Source organism: Mobula birostris, chromosome 4, assembly GCF_030028105.1.
Source record: "Mobula birostris isolate sMobBir1 chromosome 4, sMobBir1.hap1, whole genome shotgun sequence".
NCBI classification, from domain to species: Eukaryota; Metazoa; Chordata; class Chondrichthyes; order Myliobatiformes; family Myliobatidae; genus Mobula; species Mobula birostris.
Genome location: NC_092373.1, coordinates 136777222 through 136798212, shown reverse-complemented (window position 1 = coordinate 136798212; position 20991 = coordinate 136777222). Strand labels below are relative to the sequence as shown.

The 20991-nt window shown below is 39.0% G+C and overlaps 1 protein-coding gene across 4 annotated transcripts in view; it reads right to left on the bottom strand.

The window, feature by feature from the left end:
- adad1 (adenosine deaminase domain containing 1 (testis-specific)) overlaps window positions 1-20991 on the bottom strand; it is a 72955-nt gene that overhangs the window by 9003 nt on the left and 42961 nt on the right. For 3 of the 4 annotated variants that reach the window (XM_072256109.1, XM_072256111.1, XM_072256113.1), the window contains exons 7-10: window positions 14977-15103; window positions 8146-8313; window positions 5268-5500; window positions 3914-4151 (exon numbers count right to left, since the gene is read on the bottom strand). In XM_072256109.1, the coding sequence (XP_072112210.1) occupies window positions 3914-4151; window positions 5268-5500; window positions 8146-8313; window positions 14977-15103 (766 nt within the window). The remainder of the gene's footprint in view (window positions 1-3913; window positions 4152-5267; window positions 5501-8145; window positions 8314-14976; window positions 15104-20991) is intronic. The other variant, XM_072256110.1, reaches the window with a different exon arrangement.

Below are 20991 nucleotides of genomic sequence, written 5' to 3'. Positions count from 1 at the left end.
TCGAAGGGCAGCTGAAGTTCCCCAACCATATTGCAGCCACCACCCTGCGACCAGACATTGTCTACATTGAGTCTACTAAGCAAGTGGTGCTGCTGGAGCTGACAGTCCCATGGGAAGATAGCTTGGAGGAGGCCTTTGAAAGGAAGCTATCCAAGTACGCAGGACTGGTCAGCAACTGTCAGCAGGCTGGATGGAGAGCGAGGTGTCTCCCAGTGGAGGTTGGTTGTAGGGGATTCATAGCCCGTTCTTTAGTTAGGGCCTTCAGCATTTTGGGCATCGAGGGAGAGAGGAAGAGGAGAGTCATCCGCAGTACCACCGATGCGGCAGAGAGGGCCTCAAGATAGCTGTGGCTCAAAAGAGGGGAGCCACGGAGTCATAAGTAGATAGCCATCTGGACACAAGCTGGGGTCTGATCAGCCCCGGCTGGGTCACCTGGAGGAGGTTGTATGATATTGAAAGACCCGAAACACCCAATGATTCCAGGAACATCACTGAAGATGTGTCCAGAAGCATCAATAGATGTATGTACACAGCTGTCATATGTCCATCAATACATACAGTGAAATGCGTCATTTCCATCAAGGACCAACACAGTCCAAGGATGTGGTGGCTGCAGCCCACTATTATTGCCATGCTTCCAGCACTAACATATGCTCACAATTTACTAACCCTAATCCATACATCTTTGGAGTGTGGGAGGAAACCAGAGTACACAGAGGAAACCCATCAGGAGAATGTGCAAACTTCTTGCAGACAGCAGCAAGAATTGAACTCTGATCTTCCAATCACTAGCACTGTAAAAGCATTACGCTAACCACTACACTATTGTGCCATTCATTAACATTCAATAATAAATTATGTTTTACAATTTCATTGTTCATATTTTACTCATCTTGAAGCAAACCTGAAAATATAGACTTTAACAAACTAAGTTTCAAAAACAAATGCTGAATTCTACTCAGGTCAATTTTATTTGAGGCGCAGTTAGAATTCCCCACCTCAATTACTAATACTCTTCCAAAAGTACCTAGAACGTGCTCCAGAGCAACTTTACTGTATATCAATTAGTATACAGTTAGCATAATAATCTGCGGAATTCCTGATGGTTGACTTTTTAATTTCAGCTCTGTTTCTGAGAAGTCTCTCAGTTCTAGCTAATTTAACACTCACAACAAGCTGGAGGAACTCAGCAGGTCAGGCAGCATCCATGGAAATGATCGGTCAATGTTTCAGGCCAGAACCCTTCATCAGGACTGAAGGGAGAAGGGGTAGAGGCCCTATAAAGGTGGGGGGAGGGTGGGAAGGAGAAGGCTGATAGGTGCCAGGTGAAAAACCAGTAAGGGGAAAGATAAAGGAGTGGGGGAGGGAAAGCAGGGAGGGGATAGGCAGGAAAGGTGAAGAAGGAATAGGGGAAAGCACAATGGGTAGTAGAGGGAGGCAAAACTATGAGGGAGGTGATAGACAGCTGAGGGAGGGGGAGAATGAAACTGGGACGGGGGAAGGGAGGGGGAGGGAATTATGGGAATGGGGCTACATGGATCTTACAATTAGATTCTCCTTTTCACATGTCAAGTTCCTTTCCAGATACAACTAGCTATCCATAACCCTATCCATAAGCTGATAAATATCTATTCCTGAATATAACAAGACTACTAGAACTCTTAACTTTTCATTTTATGCATTTGGTAAACCATGCTGCTATAGTCATATTGAACAGCCTCCCTATAATCTTTATTCACATTTATGTGTGGGTTGCGCTACTCAAAAAGTAGGTATGCCTGTAACATCTCATCTGAACTTCATATTTGCCCAATTCTGTCACTAACCACTCCAAAATTCTGGTTACAACCTAAGCTCAGACCACTTCAAACAGCAGGAAATCATATCAGCCTGCTGTTCATCATGACTCAGTGATCATTTCCACAGTCATCCCATCCAAACTCATGATCAAGCTTCAAGGCTTGGGCCTCTGTACCTCCCTTTGGAACTGGATACTCTACTTCCTCATTGGCAGACCTCAAAGAATTGGTAACACCTCCACCTCGATGGTCATCAACATGGATGCATCTCAACATTGGGTGCTTAGCTCCATGCTCTTTTGAATACACACAACTATGTGGATAAAAACAGCTTAAATGCAACCTTCATATTCACCGATAATACTACAGCTGTTGGACAAATCACAGGTGGCAATAGGTTAGCTTACCAGAGCAGGATAGGACATCTGGTTGAGTGATGGAGCAACCTCTTGCTCAAAGCCAGCAAAACTAAAGAGTTGATTGTTGACTTCGGGAAGAGGAGGGAGAGTGAACATATGCCAGTCTACACTGGGGGATGGGGTGGGGAGAAAGAATATCAAGGGTGGAGACAGACAGCAACTTAAAAATTCCTGGGTGTTAGCATACTGAACAACCTAGCACATAGATGCAATTATGAGGGAAGTGTATCAACACCTCCATATTCTAACGAGGTTCAGCTTGTCACAGAACACTAACAAATTTCTACAGGATATATTGCTAAAAGTATCCTGATTCGATGAATTATGTCCTGGTAGGGTAATTCAAATGCACAGGAACAAGCTGCAAAGAGCAGTGGACTCTACTGCAGATTTCCTCAAATTTGCATATGCTGGAATTTCAAGCAACACATATCAAAGTTGCTGGTGAACGCAGCAGGCCAGGCAGCATCTGTAGGAAGAGGTACAGTCGACATTTCAGGCCGAGACCCTTCGTCAGGACTAACTGAAAGAGGAGATAGCAGGAGATTTGAAAGTGGGAGGGGGAGATCCAAAATGATAGGGGAAGACAGGAGGGGGAGGGATGGAGCCAAGAGCTAGACAGTTGATTGGCAAAAGGGATATGAGAGGATCATGGGACAGGAGGCCCAGGGAGAAGGAAAAGGGGGAGGGGGGAAAAACCCAGAGGATGGGCAAGGGGTATAATCAGAGGGACAGAGGGAGAAAAAAGAGAGAGAGAGAAAGAATGTGTGTATATAAATAAATAATGGATAGGGTACGAGGGGGAGGTGGGGCATTAACGGAAGCTAGAGAAGTCAATGTTTATGCCATCAGATTGGAGGCTACCCAGACGGAATATAGGTGTTGTTCCTCCAACCTGAGTGTGGCTTCATATTTACAGTAGAGGAGGCCGTGGAGAGACATATCAGAATGGGAATGGGATGTGGAATTAAAATGTGTGGCTACTGGGAGATCCTGCTTTCTCTGGCGGATAGAGCATAGGTGTTCAGCCAAACGGTCTCCCAGTCTGCGTCAGGGTCTCGCCAAAGTATAGAAGGCCGCATCGGGAGTACCGGGCACAGTATATCACCCCAGCCGACTCACAGGTGAAGTGTCACCTCACCTGGAAGGACTGTCCAGCTCTTGGCTCCATCCCTCTCCCTCCTGTCTTCCCCTATCATTTAGGATCTCCCCCTCCCACTTTCAAATCTCTTGCTAGCTCCTCTTTCAGCTAGTCCTGATGAAGGGTCTCGGCCCGAAACGCTGACTGTACTTCTTCCTATAGATGCTGCCTGGCCTACTGCGTTCACTAGCAACTTTTATGTGTGTTGCTTGGATTCTAATGCACATCCTTTCCCATCACTGGTAGTATCAATGGGAGGCACTGCCTCAAGACGGCAAATTCTATCAATGATCCCACCATTTGGGAGTAGAAGTGATAACTACAACACAAGGCATTAGACATGAATCCCCATCAGCTAATGTGGGAAAAAGCATTATTAACAATATACATATCAAGTTCAGTATAATATAAACATACGAAGGCAGCATTGGTATCAATTTTAAAAAAAAGTTGACTTGAGTGTTCCCCCTAAATGAAATGTATTGCATTGGAAATTGTATACACTGAAACAAAATTAATTCACTCAATTTACTTCAGTTTTTGGGGTACTTTACCTTTCAGCGATCTTTCCTGTTGTACCATTCACCACCTCTATTAACCCATCTGATTGAGACCAATTTAGACTGAGAGATTTACAAACGACATCTGACTGGTAGGGATAAGCAGTCTCCGTAAGGCTTATATGTGGTTTGCTGACAATATAGAAATCTGGGAGCTTTGATGTCAGTGAATCATCAATGCGCTGTTTAATTGCAACCTCCACACCTCGTGTGTCTAAACAGTTTGCATCACCTGGAAGATTAACATGTGTTATTACAAACATTGAGGAACAAACAGCTGTCTTTCAGGCAGTGCGCAAAATACAGGAAAGATTTAACAAACTCAGGAGGAAATTACTGGGTAAGATTTTTAGTTAGACTTTGGCTGTAACAACTTTATTTTTTGACTTAACAAAAGCTGTGGTCAAATAGATGGAAGTGAATACGAAATGTTTCCTACTTTGGGATTCAGAGATCCATTTCTGCAAGTCACAAACACATAATTTGCTTGTACTGAAACAAAAGCCAAATTCTACTCAAAAGATTAAGCTGTTACATCCTAATAACTGTAGTCAAGTTTTGTTTACTTTACTCACTATGGATTGCAAAACATATCCAGCTCAGTGCTTTTGTATTTATACAGCTATATCTTTCATTCTTAAATTTTAGATAAATAGGGAAATACATTTACCTCATGCATATTTCATGGTCTCAGGACATCCGAAAATGATTTGCAATTAAGCAAATTTGGAGTATACTTATAGAAAGACATACCAGCTATTTTTCTACAAATAATGACCAAATGTTCTGTGTTAGGTAATTTTGAGTGAAGGATAAATATTAGTTAGTAGGTACAAAAATTTTTCTTTACATCTCTACCAAAAGCACAATAGGAAATTATATTCACCAGATAAAGCAGATAGACCATTGTCATATGACTTATCCTAAAGACAGCAGTCCTTCACTTATATCGTAGAATCTCTGTACAAAGATTTTCATATTGTGATCTGAGGCAATCTTTTCACTTAGATGCAAAGGTGTCACCACTGAGCAGAGGCTGACACAATAACTTAAATATCACTTGATTGAAGTACTTCACACTGAGATTATTCTTTCTAATAGATTAAGAAATTTCTAAGGATGGCGACATGCTAGAGTGAATGTAATCTACTGAAAATAGCCACAGTGTGTAATATAGTAAGGAAATGGAGGCTTCATCCCACCAAATTTGTGCCAACCTACCAAAAGCACCCTTAAAAAACAGCATCCTAGTTAACAAATTGTCGACGTCAAAATGACAGGTGGCTTTATTTTCTACATCATGATTAGCAGAGTATCAATTTCTTATGGATTAAAACAAAAAACTTACCAATAAGAATGCTGCTAATATAAATGGGTTCAATAAAATGACTAAGCAGTGCCCCCTGAATTCCAAGAACCTCCCAACGAATAAGTTTGTCACTGGCAGACATGCTACACATTCTGGAACCAGTTACTTCAGAACTGCAATGACTAACTGAGTACACTTTTCCATCCCAAATAACATGAAGTTCCATTTCTTTGTTCGTATGGTATGTAGATATTGAATGAGGAGCCAAGTGCCTGTGTAAAATTAAAAATGCATTTTTCTATTACAAATAAGAATAATTCAAATAATGTGAAAACAAGTGAATCAGCAACCATAAAAGGGAAAGTCTGCTTACATTCAAGTTATTAATCTATCAAAAGTAATAACTGGATTAATAAAGCAAGTCTCACAGGGCTGAGATAGAGAAAGGTGGTGACATTTTTCAATCACTGGCAAACATTGTAGCAGCAGGAACTCTGAAAACCATTGGGAGGAATTGTGGAGATCCTAAATACCAAAAGGGTTTGTACATTATAACAAGAACATATGCTCCAAAAGCAAGGCCAGCACACCAAAAAGAAGAACAGCCAACAACCTCCTCTGACCAATTTCTAATTTAACTGGAACTATCAAAGTATTAAAATAATCTTGCCTAGAAGCTCAAAAATATGATTACTTTATTTCTTCCAATCTCCACAATTCCCATAGCATTCATATTCACACATTTTATGTACGCATAAAACAACTGATATGCAAGGATCTGCATCCATCTTGTTAAACTCTAAGAATTTTCGTTGTTTTATTTAGGTCATCATTCCTTTTCCTAAACTTGAGAGCAGTGACCCTACCATATAATACACAAAATCCAAATTCAATATTTGATGGATCATTAATAGAATAACATCAAATAGTCTTAAAAAATGTGTTCATCTAGTTCCAATGGTGCCAGATTAAGAGTTTTAAGATACCATCAGATCTTCTAGGCATCACAACTTGTGTATATCACCAATCTCAGCCAGACTGTGCACCATGGTAGTATAGCAGTTAGAGTAATATTACAGCTCGGGGAGGAGTTCGAAGTGATTTTCCAGCACCCTCTGTAAGGAGTTTTTGTATGTCCTCCCCATGGAACTCATGGGTTTTCTCATGGTGCTCCGGTTTCCTCCCACAATCCAAAGATGTACCAGGTAGGTTAACTGGTCATGGTAAATTGTCCCATGATTAGGTTAAGGTTAATTGTGGATGTCGGGAAATGTTGCGGCTTGAAAGGCTGGTAAGGCCTACTCAACATTGTATCATTAAGTAAAGATGGGGGTTTTGTTTCAATCTCAGTCCAGTGACCTCCATGACAGTAAAAATAAAATGCAATACCAACACTTCGGAAGTGCAAGAAAACTCAGAAAATTCGTTATGCAACCATACAAAAATCCCAATGGTTCAGCATTTGGTCTGCCAGGTGACATTTATCATGTTCTCTGGCCTCGTGCCCAGGCCCAAGCTCCTGCAAAACTCACTTGGTTCTACTGGTGCAATTTCCTTGAAACTTACTGGAATGCAAATTTTTAAATATACATTAGATGCTATCTCATAATTCCGAAAATCTGTAGGTCTTGTCTCAATGTTCCAAGCATTCTAAATTAAGAGTTTTACTGTGCCACTAATGACAGGATCTCCGGGAAGGAAAGTGCACCCCCCAACCCCTGCTCCAGTTACATTTGTACATAACTGGATAGTTAGTCATCCTGACACAATTGCTAATTTAGATTAAATTACCATGTTCTGCCAGTTATTTTGTTTTAACTATGTACATTCATCATTATATATCCAGCAAAGGGTGACCATCATCACTTTTGCTTTTAGTTGGTCTGAATCCACAAGGCTCCAATCTTGTGCTGAATAATTCCATAAAATATTTGTCCCGGATTCCCTTTTATCCAGGTTCTTGCTTATCTCATTTAAATAACAAGAACTCAGAACAATTCTTTGCAAAACTGAAGTTCTACAACGAAGTGGTTTTAACACCTTCATTTAGACTGCTGAGCTAAAGCAGAAGAATAGTTTTTTGATAGTTCAACAGCATGCCACAGATAATGGAAGAAATGGTTCAGGGCAGATTGCACTGGTTGTCTGTGACAAAATTAACATTCAACAGTTTTTAAAAACAAGGTTGACAAAATCATCCCCAAGCTCCCAAAATAATTCAGAAATGCAGCAGATAATTGCACCTTCAAAAGTCACTGCAAAACCACAGATGATCTTGATAACATAATTACCAAATGATTTATGCCCAAAAAAGCTAGTGTATATATAGATGGAAGATTTGTACATTGAAAAGAATTTGTCATAGACTTTAATAAATTTAAAATGATAAAGTTTTGCAGATACATATTATTAAACCAATAACCTCAATATAGGTTATTCCCCCATTACAACCATTCAGGTTATGGAAAAGGAAGGAATTTGCAAATTACCACACAAAATTTTTGAGATACAGAATAAAAATATTGCCCTCAAAGAAATACATAAATCAATACAAAACTGATCATTAAACTTGTGGTTCTTGATATACATGGAGATAACAGGGCTTTGGACCATGGAAAAATGTGATACAGACTGTTTTCTATGAATGTAACTGTTATACCCCCGCTATGTGGTAAATACCTGGAAATTGAATGGAGAAAGTTGAAAATACTCAATAGGCTTTACAGGAATTACCTTTTAAGCATACATAGTTTAAAGATTTTGGAACAACTCTCAATTAAATTAGTACTTACTGTATTACAATCCTCAACCAAAAATACATGAAAATAAGAAAAATACTTAATCTGGATGGAACTATTTCATATACAACTTTGGAAGATTATATTAACTTATTATATTACTTGTCATGGCTACTTACAGCTGTTTGATCTGAGCAGACCCTTTTGGCAGTTGATTCAAATAAAGGTGGAAGTTTGTATGATCCTTAACAGTGAGAACTTTTCGTCCAGAATCAATGCAAAAAATGGACTGGCTCACCACATCAGGATTTTTGTTGTAGAACATAAGGAGATGCCTGTAGAGATATCTACAAAGTGTACAAGGATGTATGAAACAGTGACTCTCTATATTATCTTCCACTGACACAAATTCTCTGCAACTGGTTTATGTCTGGACTACACACAAGAAAATAATTGAAAGTAAATGCAACATTAGATACCATGTGAAATAGGGCCATGAAACTACATTTAAAAAACAATCTACCAGATGCAAATAGGGTAGGTTAGGTTATAAATACTTACTCCAGGGAATCTAACATAAGCAACTATGTGTCCTAATACAAATGGGCGAGCCTTACTTTATAGAATATTTTGTAAATTTACTATTTACACTAAAAGGGTTTAACGAAGGCATTTATACTTTCAGGGCAATCTTAAGGTACTTAAGATTGCCCTGAAGAGTGAATAATTTTATTTTATTGATATATATTGCTCTGAGCTAATTAGGAGACAGGAATCTTGACCCATTACATCTACTCTGTTGTTCTATAAGATTACGACTAATCCTCTATTTTAACACTCCTTTCCCTCTTGATATCCATACATTATATTGTATCAACTTAAAAATATGAGCCTCCACATTCCTCTGGAATAAAGAATTCCATTTAAGAAGAATTTTCTCACCTAAATTCAAAACTTTGGTCTCTTTTCTTGAGATCATAAGCTATCAGTTTTAGATACTTCAACTAAACAGAACACTGAGCACCTTCTCTGTCAAAACCTCAATAATATTTCACTAACAAAATTCCACCATACAGAAGACACACTCCAAAGATGATATTAAAAAGACATCTTCACGTACTATTACAAAGAGCTGAGGCAGGGTAGAAGATTGACCCAAAGGATAACAAAAATAAGGCTACCCAAAGGGAGAAAATAAAATGAGAGTAAAATATCAAAAATATAAAAGTCTGTTAGAACTATTACATATGCAGTGAAATCCAGTTAAATGGGACAAATTGGGACCAGTACATTTTGGCCCAATTAAGCAACTGCCCCAATTAGCCAAGGTTTAATGGAAAAAGTTAAGGTACAGTATAAAAAATGAAAAACTAATTTAAACTAAGTAACAAATTATGTATTTAAATTAAATACAGAAGAAATTAAATGTAGATTAGTTCTTAATAGTTATTGATGGAGAAATTCATCCAGTGTACGCCACTGTGTTCTTCTGATTGATACTAAATAAACAAAACTAGCACAGACTCCTAGTGCAGATATTGGACTACCTTCACACACTGCTTTCAATGATTGTATCCTCCAAATCTTAGTTTTCATTATAACAATCAAGGTGATTGTCGATAACCTTCAAATTTTCATAGTTCCTAACTTGCTGATGCAGTAAAATAATTTAATTTTCACTCCTGGCCATTTCTCGCTTCGCCAAGCCTGAATGCTTGAAACCACAGTGAGCAAAATAGTTCAGACTTGCATTACTGCTTATTTCTCACCAAACATCCGACAAAAATCACTACTTTTTGAATATAAACACACGCAACTATTTTAAAAGAACTGCGTGCTCTAATCACAATGTAGTGTCTTAACGGCCACACAAGTGTACTTGACTGACGCTAGTTAGAAAATGTTAGGGAACAGACACATGCCTCAATGAAGCAGCAAAGTGTCCCAAATAAACAGAGGGAATCCTGGCTATTTTCTCAATTAGTTTTTGTTCTTTAAGCATTGTCCCAAATAAGCGGCTGCCCGATTAACCGATGGCATAATTAACTGGATTCCACTGTATATATACACATAGGGAAAAAGAAATTAAAGTCAGTTGAGATAGAAAAGAGTAAATTATATAGATGTTACGTGAATATATTTTATTTGCCTTCACAACTGAAGACACTAAAAGATTAACAATACTGGGATATGAAAACTATGGAAAATAATTAAAAAATTAAAACAATATTGTTCATCTTCCTTACATTTATTCAAGTGAGGATGTTCTAAACTGGCAAATCTTTACAAGGCAGCCTTTGCAGCCTGAGAGCCAGAAGCCTTCTGGAGATTTGTACTACACATTTGGTCTTACAGAATGTTTGTAAAGAGACAGATTAAAGCCACCCAGCACATTTCCTTGAAGATAACGATAGAATATAACAGCACAGTTCAGGCCCTTTGGCCCACAATGTTGTACTAACCTTTTTACCTACTCCAAGATCAATCACCTGTCATAACACCACTCTATATGACTAGTAAGTGAAGTTTTAATACATCAAAGATGCTATAGAAATAGAAGTCATTGTCCTAGCATCACAATAGTATACACATAAAGTAACAATGGGTACTTTCTCTTCCCACAGCCTTTTTTTTAAAAAAAACACATCACCATTATTTTCACACTTCTATCAAATTGCTCCTCCAAAAAGTTTGGAGTAAATTATCAAAGTTACATATATGTCACCAAATACAACCCTGAGATTCACTTTCTTGCAGGCATACACAATAAATCCAATAACCATAACAGAATTAAAGAAAGACTGCACCAACAGGGCGGACAACTTCTGCACAAAAGATAACACACTTTGCAAATAAAAGATGAAAGGAAAAATAATAGCAGTAAATAAATACTCAAATAATATTGAGAATACAAGGTGAGGAGTCCTTGAAGAGTCCATAGGTTGTGGGAACAGTTCAGTGATGGGGCAAGTGAAGTTGAGTGAAGCTATCCCCTCTGGTTCAAGAGCCTTCAAAATACTTCCTTAAAAAACTAATATTAATAAAAAGTGTATTATTTTGTCAAAAGGAAAATTTCCATTTCAGAGTTAAAATAATTCAAGCAAATTTACTGCCAATTAAGTATTTGTTTTAAAAGTACATGTATAATTGTAACATAGAAAATGAAACAACCTACATACTTTAAACAAGATCTGAAGAAGGATCTTCAATATACATTATTAAATTGGCTTCTCTTTCCATCGATGCTGCCTAGCCTAACTGAGTGTTTTTGTAATACTATTTAAGGTCTTACAAACAAGAAATAATCAGAACACTCATTTCTGTGGTATTGGGTGAAGAATAAATATTGGCGTTAATACAAATGGAGAATTTGTTATTACAGTTAAAGTTGTACAGCATCAAAAGAGATCTCTAGGCCCAATACATCAATGATGACCATCATGCCTATCCATAATGACCCCATTTGCCTGCATTAAATTCCATATACAGTACTGTGCAAAAGTCTTAGGCACATATATATAGCTAAACTACCTAAGACTTCTGCATAGTACAGCATATTATGTCTTTTTGGTTACCAAATAACACTTAATACTACAGAGCCAATACAAAGCTAAATAGTCTTATTTCTGTTTCCCAGCCACCTTCCTATTTTAACCAACATCAGTGCTGTGCAAGTCTTAGGCACCCTAATTATTATATGTGCCTAAGATTTCTGCACTGTACTGTAACTCTATGTTCTCTTCATTCAACTGCCTATCAAAATGCTTTCTAGAAGTTGTTACTGTTCCTGCCTCCACCAGCCCCTCTGGCAGCTCATTCCAGATACCAACCATTCTTTGAAAAAACTTCCCTTCAGTTCTTCTTTAAACCTCATCCCCCTCACTTTAACCCTATGACCCTCGTTATAGACTGCCCTACTGACACTGGCCATCTACTCTTTCTATGCCTCTCAAAATCTCCTGTACTGTTATCATATTGTCTCTCAGCTTCCTCCTCTTCAAGGATAACAGATCTAGCCTATCCAATCACTCCTGATGACGCAAACCCTCCAGTCTGGGCAACATCCTTGTGATTCTTATCTATATCCATTCTAGCATATTCACATCCTTTCTGCAGACTAAAATTTCCAAACCACACTGTGTTCCCATTTTCAGGGAATTACGTACTTGTGCCCGATAGTTTTGCTGTTTCAATAACACTCCCAAAGACATGCCATTCACTACATGTCCTGCCTTAGTTGAACCTTCCAGTCATTTAGACCATAAGATATAGGGAGCAGAATTAGGCTATTCTGCCCATTGAATCTACTCTGCCCTCCATCATGGCAGATTTATTATACCTCCCCATAACCTTTTACACACTAGCTAATCAAGAACCTACCAACCTATGTTTTAAGTATATCCAATGACTTGACCTCCACAGCCTTCTGTGGTGATGATTTGCACAGATTCACTGCCCTCTGTTCTAAATGGGCATCGCTCTATTCTGAGGCTGTGTCCTCTGGCCCTAGATACCCCCCCAGTATAGGAAACATCCTCTCCACACCCACTCTATCTATGCCTTTCAATATGTAATAGGTTCCAATGAGATCCCACCACATTGTTCTAAACTCCAGCAAATCATTCTCATGAAATTCCTCTGGACGCTCTCTAATGCCAGCACATCTTTTCTTAAACAAGGGGCCCAAAACTATTTACAGTACTCCAAGTACAGTCTAACCAATGCCTCAGCATTACATCTTTGCTTTTATATTCTAGTCCTCTCGAAATTAATATTAACAGTGCATTTGCCTCCTTTACAACCAACTCAACTTGCAAGTTAACCTCTCAGGATTCCTGCATGGGGACTCCCAAGTTCCTTTGTGCCTCTGATTTTGAATTTTCTCCCTGTTTAGAAAACTATACACCTTTTCCCTGCTATCAAAGTGAATGACCATACATTTCCCTACATTATATTCCATCTACTACTGCTTTGCCCATTTTTCTAATCTATCCAAGTCCTTCTTCAGACAAACAGCTTCTTTAACAATATGTGCTTCTTCACATATCTTTATATTGTCTGCAAACTTAGCCACAAAACCATCAATTCCACCATCCAAGTCATTAACACAGAACGTGAAAAGAAGTGGTCCCAACACTGAGCCCTGCAGAACACCACTAGCCACCAGTGGCCAACCAGAAAAGGCTCCCTTTATTTTTACTCTTTGCCTCTTGCCAGTCAGCTAATCTTCTATCCATGCTTGTATCTTTCCTGTAATAGCATGGACTCTTATCTAGTTAAGCAACCTCATCAGCAGCACATTGTCAAACGCTCTCTGAAAATCCAAGTAAACAGCATCCACCGACTCTCATTTGTCTATTCTGCCTGTTATTACCTCAAATAATTCGAAAAGATTTGTCAAGCAAGATCTCACGTTTGAAAAAAACCATTCTGACTTTAGCCTATTTTATCATGTAAGTACCCCGAAACCTCATCCATAATAATGGATTAAAATATCTTCCCAACCACTGAAGTCAGGCTAACTGACCTACAATTTCCTTTTTCTGCCTCCCTCCTTTCTTAAAGAGTGGAGTGACATTTACAATTTTCCAGTCCTCTGGAACCATTCCAGAATCTAGTCTTGAAAGATCATTACTAATGCCTCTACAATCTCTTCAGCTACCTCTTTCAGAACCCTAGAGTGTAGTCCATTTGGTTAAGGTGACTTATCTACCTTCAGACCTTTCAGCTTCCCAAGAACTTTCTCCTGCGTAATAGTAACTATACTCACTTCTGTTCCCAATACTCAAATTTCTAGCACACTGCTCGTGTCTTTCACAGTGAAAACTGATGCAAAATATTTAAGTTCGTCCACTATTTATTTATCCCTCATTACTACTACTCCAGCACCATTGTCCAGCAGTCTGATATCCACTCTCACCTCTCTTTTACTCTTTTTATATTTTGGGGGAAAAAACTCATGGTATCCTCTTTGTCCCGTTTACCTTGATATTTCATCTTTTCCCTTCTTATAGCTTTTTTTTTTTTTTTTTTTTTTTTTTTAAGTTGTCTTCTGCTGGTTTTTGAAAGCTTCACAATCCTCTAACTTCCCTCTAATTTTTGCTGTTATGTCCTCTCTTTGGCTTTTATGTTGTCCATGACTTCCCTTGTCAGCCACAGTAGCCTCATCCACCCATCTTCATCTCTGGGATGTATCTATCCTGTGCCTTCTGAATTGTTCCTAGAAACTCCTGCCATTGCAGTCATCCCTGCTAGTGACCTCTTCATAGAGTCTCAAAACACTACAGCATAGAAACAGGACTTTCGGCCCATCTAGACTATGATGAATCAACTTCCAATCATCTTTGGCCAGCTCCTCTCTCTTGCCTCCAATTCTCTTTACTTCACTGTAATAATGATACATCTGATTTTATCTTCTTTCCAACAGCAAAGCTTACGATCACTCCTACCAAAGGGTTTCTTCACTTAAAACTCGCTAATCTAATCTGATTCAGTACACAACATCCAATCCAGAATTACTTCTTCCCAAGCTGCTCTAAAAAGGCACCTTGTAGACATCATTCTGATTCTCTCTTAGGATCCAGCACCAATCTGATTTTCCCAATCTACTTGCATTGTGAAATCCCCCATGACAATCATAGCGTTTCCCTTTTCAGATGCCTTTTATCTCCTGCTGTAATTCGTATTCCACATCCTGGCCTCAGGTTGAAGGCCTATATACAACTCCCATCAGAGTCTTTTTACCCTTGCAGTTTCTTAAATGCCCATAAGGATTCTACATTTTTGATCCTATTGCACCTGTTCCAAAGGATTTGATTTCAATTTTTACCATTAGAGCCAGCCCAACCCCTCTGCCTATTTGACTGTTCTTTCGATCTTATCTGAGGTGCAAAACTCATTTTATTTATCAGAGGAAGCAGATTTTCATCTTTTCCTCTATTATTTCTAATTCAATAGAATGTTTGTAGCCTTATAGTTCTAATAATGGATTTTCAATTTTGTACATTTACCTCAATAGTGAGCGTCTTGCAGTGACAACAGCATGGGAATCATGAACAATTCGGCCTTCAGAACATAAGGGATCATTACAGTTCTTCTCTCCTGTTCCAATTGCAATAACTTCATAAGGCTGTCCATCTAAATTTATAAGTTGATTAAATAAAATTCTCAGTGAAATTAGCAGCAACAGAGCATAAAAACACGTTATTAAGCCAATGAATTATTATTATTAAGGCTTGTTACTATGAACAGCCTCCTATCTTTTTCGTCTTTTAATTGCTTTCAATAGTCCTTTACCCATTCATCTGGCATGGATTTGATAGGCTAAGTGGTTAATCAATTACTCCACATTGCCATGGAAATGTTCACATCAACCCATCATTATCATCTATGCCAAATTACTTTCAATCTTGGTCATCCCTTTACTTTTGGCTCGACCCTCTTGAAATGGTTGAGGTGGATAGTAAATCACCCACGATAGGATGACGGAGTAGACTTGATGGTCTGAATGGCCTAATTCTCCAACTATATTTTATAGTTTTCTCCTCAATTCCCCTCATCTTGAACCAATTCTATCTCCAATGCATCTCTTCATGCTGGACCTTTCCTATACCTCCTAAAGTAGGGAAAAGTGAAATGGCTCTAACACTGTAATAGATAACAAGGAGCTGATTATGTTGCACAACGATAAGGGACCTCTACAGAGTTGGACCAGGCAGAGAAAATCTGAAAACAATTGAAGCCAATTCAAACATAGACTTCAGGCTGAAGTGAGCATAGTAAACTCATGCCTAGTTACCAGCCTAACAACAATAGCAGCAACTCCAGGGCAAAAGCTTACCACTGTTCATATAGCACGAGGTAAAGATGGAACTGCACACAGCCCAAGTAGCACATGAGGTTTTCAAGCTTGACGTTCATTGGCACTGAAGCTTGACATTGCAAAAGATTTACTTCACTATGCACACAGTGCATACAGGGTAGAGATAATGTGAGATGAAGTAGTTAAGAAATAGCATAAGAATAACAGAAACATTCCAGGACGAGTGATTCCTCTCTTGACATCAGCTTCGAATAAAGGGAAAGTTTGTTCTGAAGGTACAGTCTGGGGTCCGTGGGAATTCTTTGCATCGACAATTTCCCTACACTGGGGTTCCTTCTCTTCCTCCCCCAAACACAGAACGTTCATAATCCATTCTATACTAAACGTTTTACAAAACTCTACCAGTGCCATACAATTCTTAGTCTTTTTTTTTTTTAAACAAAGCATTTTAGATACTTAAGCAACACTGTCTCAGCAATCAAATTATTCTAGTGTTTTTCCTGCATCTCTATTTTTGGCTTCCATACTTACCTGGTCATCATTTCTTTGTTGTTATTTAATCTCAGGGTTTCCCTTTAGAACCATAGAACATTACAGCACAGAAACAGGCCTTTTGGCCCTTCTTGGCTGTGCCGAACCATTTTTCTGCCTCGTCCCACTGACCTGCACCTGGACCATAACCTTCCATACACCTCTCATCCATGTACCTGTCCAAGTTTATCTTAAATTTTAAAAGTGAGCCCGCATTTACCACTTCACCTGGCAGCTCATTCCACACTCCCACCACTCTCTGACTGGAGCTGCCCTACCTAATATTCCCTTTAAACTTTCCCCCCTTCACTCTAAATATATGTCCTCTGGGTTTTTTTCTCTCCTAGCCTCAGTGGAAAAAGCCTGCTTGCATTCACTCTATCTATACCCATCATAATTTTATATACCTCTATAAAATTACGATGGGTATAGACAGAGTGAACACAAGCATTTCTCACTTTTTCTTCACTTCGTAACTTGCTGTTCTCTACTTTTATTCCCATCCTCAATCAGAATGACAAGTCACCAACTTAAAATAGTAAACTTTCTCTCTTACTAGATGCTCTTCAACCTAAACATTTCCAGTTTTCATTTCTGATTCCAGTAACAGTACTGTTTTTGAATATAATTCATGCATTTGAATATTATCCTTCTAACAGCAATTCCCACTGCTTTTCTCAAGCCTAGTAAATTGCAGCATTTAAAGTAATTGTTTGTGACTCTGCACACCTAAATGCCTTTAATGATCTATGTAGACCGTATGAAAACAACAACCAAGGTTTAATTTGGGACCAAACAAGTTTCTATAAATGCAGCCAGTAAATGTGATAGTGACACTAAGTGATCATTTTGCACCTGTATTTACTAAGTAAAAAAGTGCTGCCAATTCTATAGAAAAACAGAGTAGATTGTCCGAAGAGTGATGGAGGGGGAAAAGTAAAGAATCTCTTAAATTGCTGGGACTTTTAAAGGTTTAGATCTTGACATAGGTGCAGAATTAGGCCATTCGGACCATCAAGTCTGCTCCTCCATTCTATCATAGCTGATTTCCTATCCCCCTCAACCCCAATCTCCTGTCCTCTTCCTGCAAACTTTGATGCCCCAGACAACATCCTTCCATTCATTTACATGAAGTACCCAAGGGAAGAAAAATGAAAATGCTATATCTTTGCTCAAAAGTGTTATATTTGTTTAATGATAATCACTCTTTATAAATGTTGCACTGTGAGAAACCAATGAACTGACAATCCTATCCTTTATTGAAAAATATCGTATTGATTGTGAGAATTGGCAAGTGTGCATGTAGCTGATTGATCACACAGTGAATTGACTTGGCATCTTATGTATGGTTGGCACTCTTTTGGTCGTGGGCTTTGAAATGAACATGTTTTTGTCTCCGTGGGCCTGATTTAGAACTTCCACACTAAGTTACTCAGTATGTACCACTAACATGACATGGTAAATATGTTTAATCATACTGTTCCATTGTCCTTACTTTGCACATATGCTTACATTTGGTGACGAGGGTCAAAACAAAAATGGTTGCTCTACTCCAAGCACCCAATCCATTTTGGGCAGCATCTATGATAAAACCGATGCTTGGAATCTGGCTACAATGGAAGAAAATCTTCCCAGACTACATAGAACTCCTACCAATTTTAACACCAGTGGCAAAGCTGGAGGAAGCAACGAAACACAAACTGCTCCACTTGCACTTGGCAGAACTCAGGTAGAAATACTTCGTTGCCCTGCACCTACTGAATGAATCTGAATACGTTTGAGGCTTTGGATGATGCTTAGAAGATGTAGGACAATGTCTTTATAGCGTGCCTCAAGTTCTCACAGTTGCAGCAGACCCCTGATGAGAACATAGATAATTATATCACATGACTGACTCTAACTGGGCAGGAATACATGTACAAAGATATTGTCCCAAGCAAATTCGAAGAAATGATCCTTAACAAAGTGTTGATTGTTGGAGTCCAAGATGGGAGGACACACGAGAGCCTCCTGTTCAATAAGCATGATTTGTCCTAAGACAAGGCATTCTCCACAGCCTTCTATTAGCTGACACAGATTCAGCTACCCCTTCCCCATCACCAATTCAGGCAGTACGTAAGTAAGAGCCCCCTCTCGAAACTGTCAGTGTTTGTCAGCAGATACTGACCCACAGTCAACAGTCTCCATAGAGATCAAATAAGCCTCCACAGAGATGCCATTGCTGGCAGGAAAGCCATGCCCAATGGTCTAATTGCAAGCATCAAAGGACATTCAGCCGGCTCTGTCAGAAGGTAGGGTACTTCAAATTCTGCAATTTTCCCATGGTAACATGGGAAAGCAGCAGAATTTGCCCATCAACTCCATGTAAGGAAACAGCTGGAATGCACTATTTTCCAAACCCGTGACATGAATCACCAAAATCAGCCTCCTTACTTGGTAACACATACAGTGGACAACTTGCCCATGAAACCAGAATTCGGCGTTCTGCAACTATACTGGATATAGTGTGAATGTTTGTGGTGTCTTTTTGGCAGAAGAGGTTCAAAAGGAGGACCCGCTTCATTTACCGGTGCATGTGATCAAGGGAATCCAGAGTCTAATTTGCTGAGCAGAAATTGTATTAAAAATATGCCATTTGTGCTGTCTTGCACCAGCCGTATATGAGGGAACGCTGCATTGAATTCCTATTACAACAGCACCAGTGGGTTTTCCAAAATGATGCTTTGGCTCAATACCGTGGTTCGTTGGTCAAGTTTAAGTTTAAGGAAAAGTTTTACTAAGCCAGAGTATCTACCTGCTTTACCTCTTTCACTTTTAACAGTTGAAAGGTACCTAATAAAATGGCAACAGAGCACATGTTTGTGGTCTTCTGCTGCTGTAGCCCATCAACTTCAAGGTAGTCGTGCTGTGCATTCAGAGATACTCTTCTGTACACCACTGTTGTAACATGTGGTTATTTGAGTTACTGTTGCCTTCCTGTCAGCTTGAATGTCTGGCCATTCTCCTCGGACCTCTCTCGTTAACAAGACATTTTCACTCACGGAACTGCTGCTCAATGGATTTCTCCCCCCTTAATCCTATTAAGATTCATCATATGCCGAACTAAAAAAAAAGTGTTAATCAGTGGAGAAACAGCACAATAGCACTGCTCAAAAGTAATAAACAGAATGAAGGCTTTAACCTGTGGCTTATGATTCCAGAATACTAATTGCAATCCATTGCTTGATTCTGGGAATTCATTTTTTTTCCCCTTGAGATAAAGCTTTGGAAGGAAGCCTTGTATTATGTTTTTGGCCGCTTCACAAGGCCTCCATATGATCTCTGTGCAAGGCATTCTATGCTATCTGGAGAATTCTTTCCCCATATTTACATTCATGGGTTATGAAATTCTAACCCTGCAGAAGGCGTAGAATTTCCCCCCAAAGAAACTTTGAGAAGGTTCTTGAAACATTTTCTTTGACCTCTTTGGAATTCTCTCCTAGTCACAGAGTTTGAAGTAGATTGCTTGTTTCAGTAGTTTGCAGTAAAGCACTTGGATGTTGTGGTACGCAATGGAGATGCTCAAGTGTAGCCACAAGTTATCTGAACAGAAAGGTGACTCTTGAACTTCATGTAACATTATCTGGCTACGGCTCAAGTAACTAATATAATTCTGGACACCAGGAAGGAAAACATCTGATTTGACTGCAGGATGTTTGGAAGAGACATTATCAGGCTGGGAAAATTGCATATACGAAGAAAGATTGGATAATCTAGGATTATTTTCAATGGAAAAGAAGAGAGTAAAAAGAAACTTAAGATGCCAAAATTGTGAAAGGTCTAGAAACACTAGATGCATTTTCTTCAGTTAAGGATCAAAATCCCTGCAGCACCAATATAAAATAATAGAAAGACAGGAGGGAGACAGGGACAAAAACATCACCAAAAGAGCAAGGAGGATTTGGAACTCATTGCCTGAAAAAGTAGAGGAAGAAACCCTCATGACTTTTAAATATTAAAAAAAAAGAGTTGAATGTGAATCTGATGAGCTATGACCTGCAAGGCTACTAAATGCTGGGAGATGAGATTAGGCAGTGGCACTCTTTCAGGATCAGCACTGAGATTTGCAACATGTTATAAACGTTTATGAATTTAAGTTACAAAGCATTCAAACTTAGAAATATATTTCAGTTCCTTCATTGTGAGTGGATCTAACTTCAGCAACTCCAAAATCAGCTGCATTATCTCAGTATCTGCACTAAAAGGTTCAAGGGTTAACATTTTTTATTGGGAGTGCAGAATGACAACTATAAAAGGAGAACTTCTATAGAGTGCACTCCCAGCAATCTTCTGGACCAGGCTATGAGCAGCATTCAACTTCAAGAATGTAGTAAATGAACACAAGAACATAAGAAATAGGAGCAGGAGTAAGCCATCTGACCCATCGAGCCTGCTCCACCATTCAATAAGATCATGGCTGACCTGAAGTTACTGAGAGCCTTCTGAGGAGTTCAAAGAACTTCAATATCACTGTCAAACTGGCGTCCTGTGTGTCACACGTATTAAAAAGTGCAGAAAGGCAGGACACACTGCAAGAGTTTGTGAGAGAGATACAGTAATTGGAAGAAACTATGGTTCTCCATGGGCAGTGGGTCTCCTTCTTGCCGTGCAGCTTGGTAATTCAATAACTCCA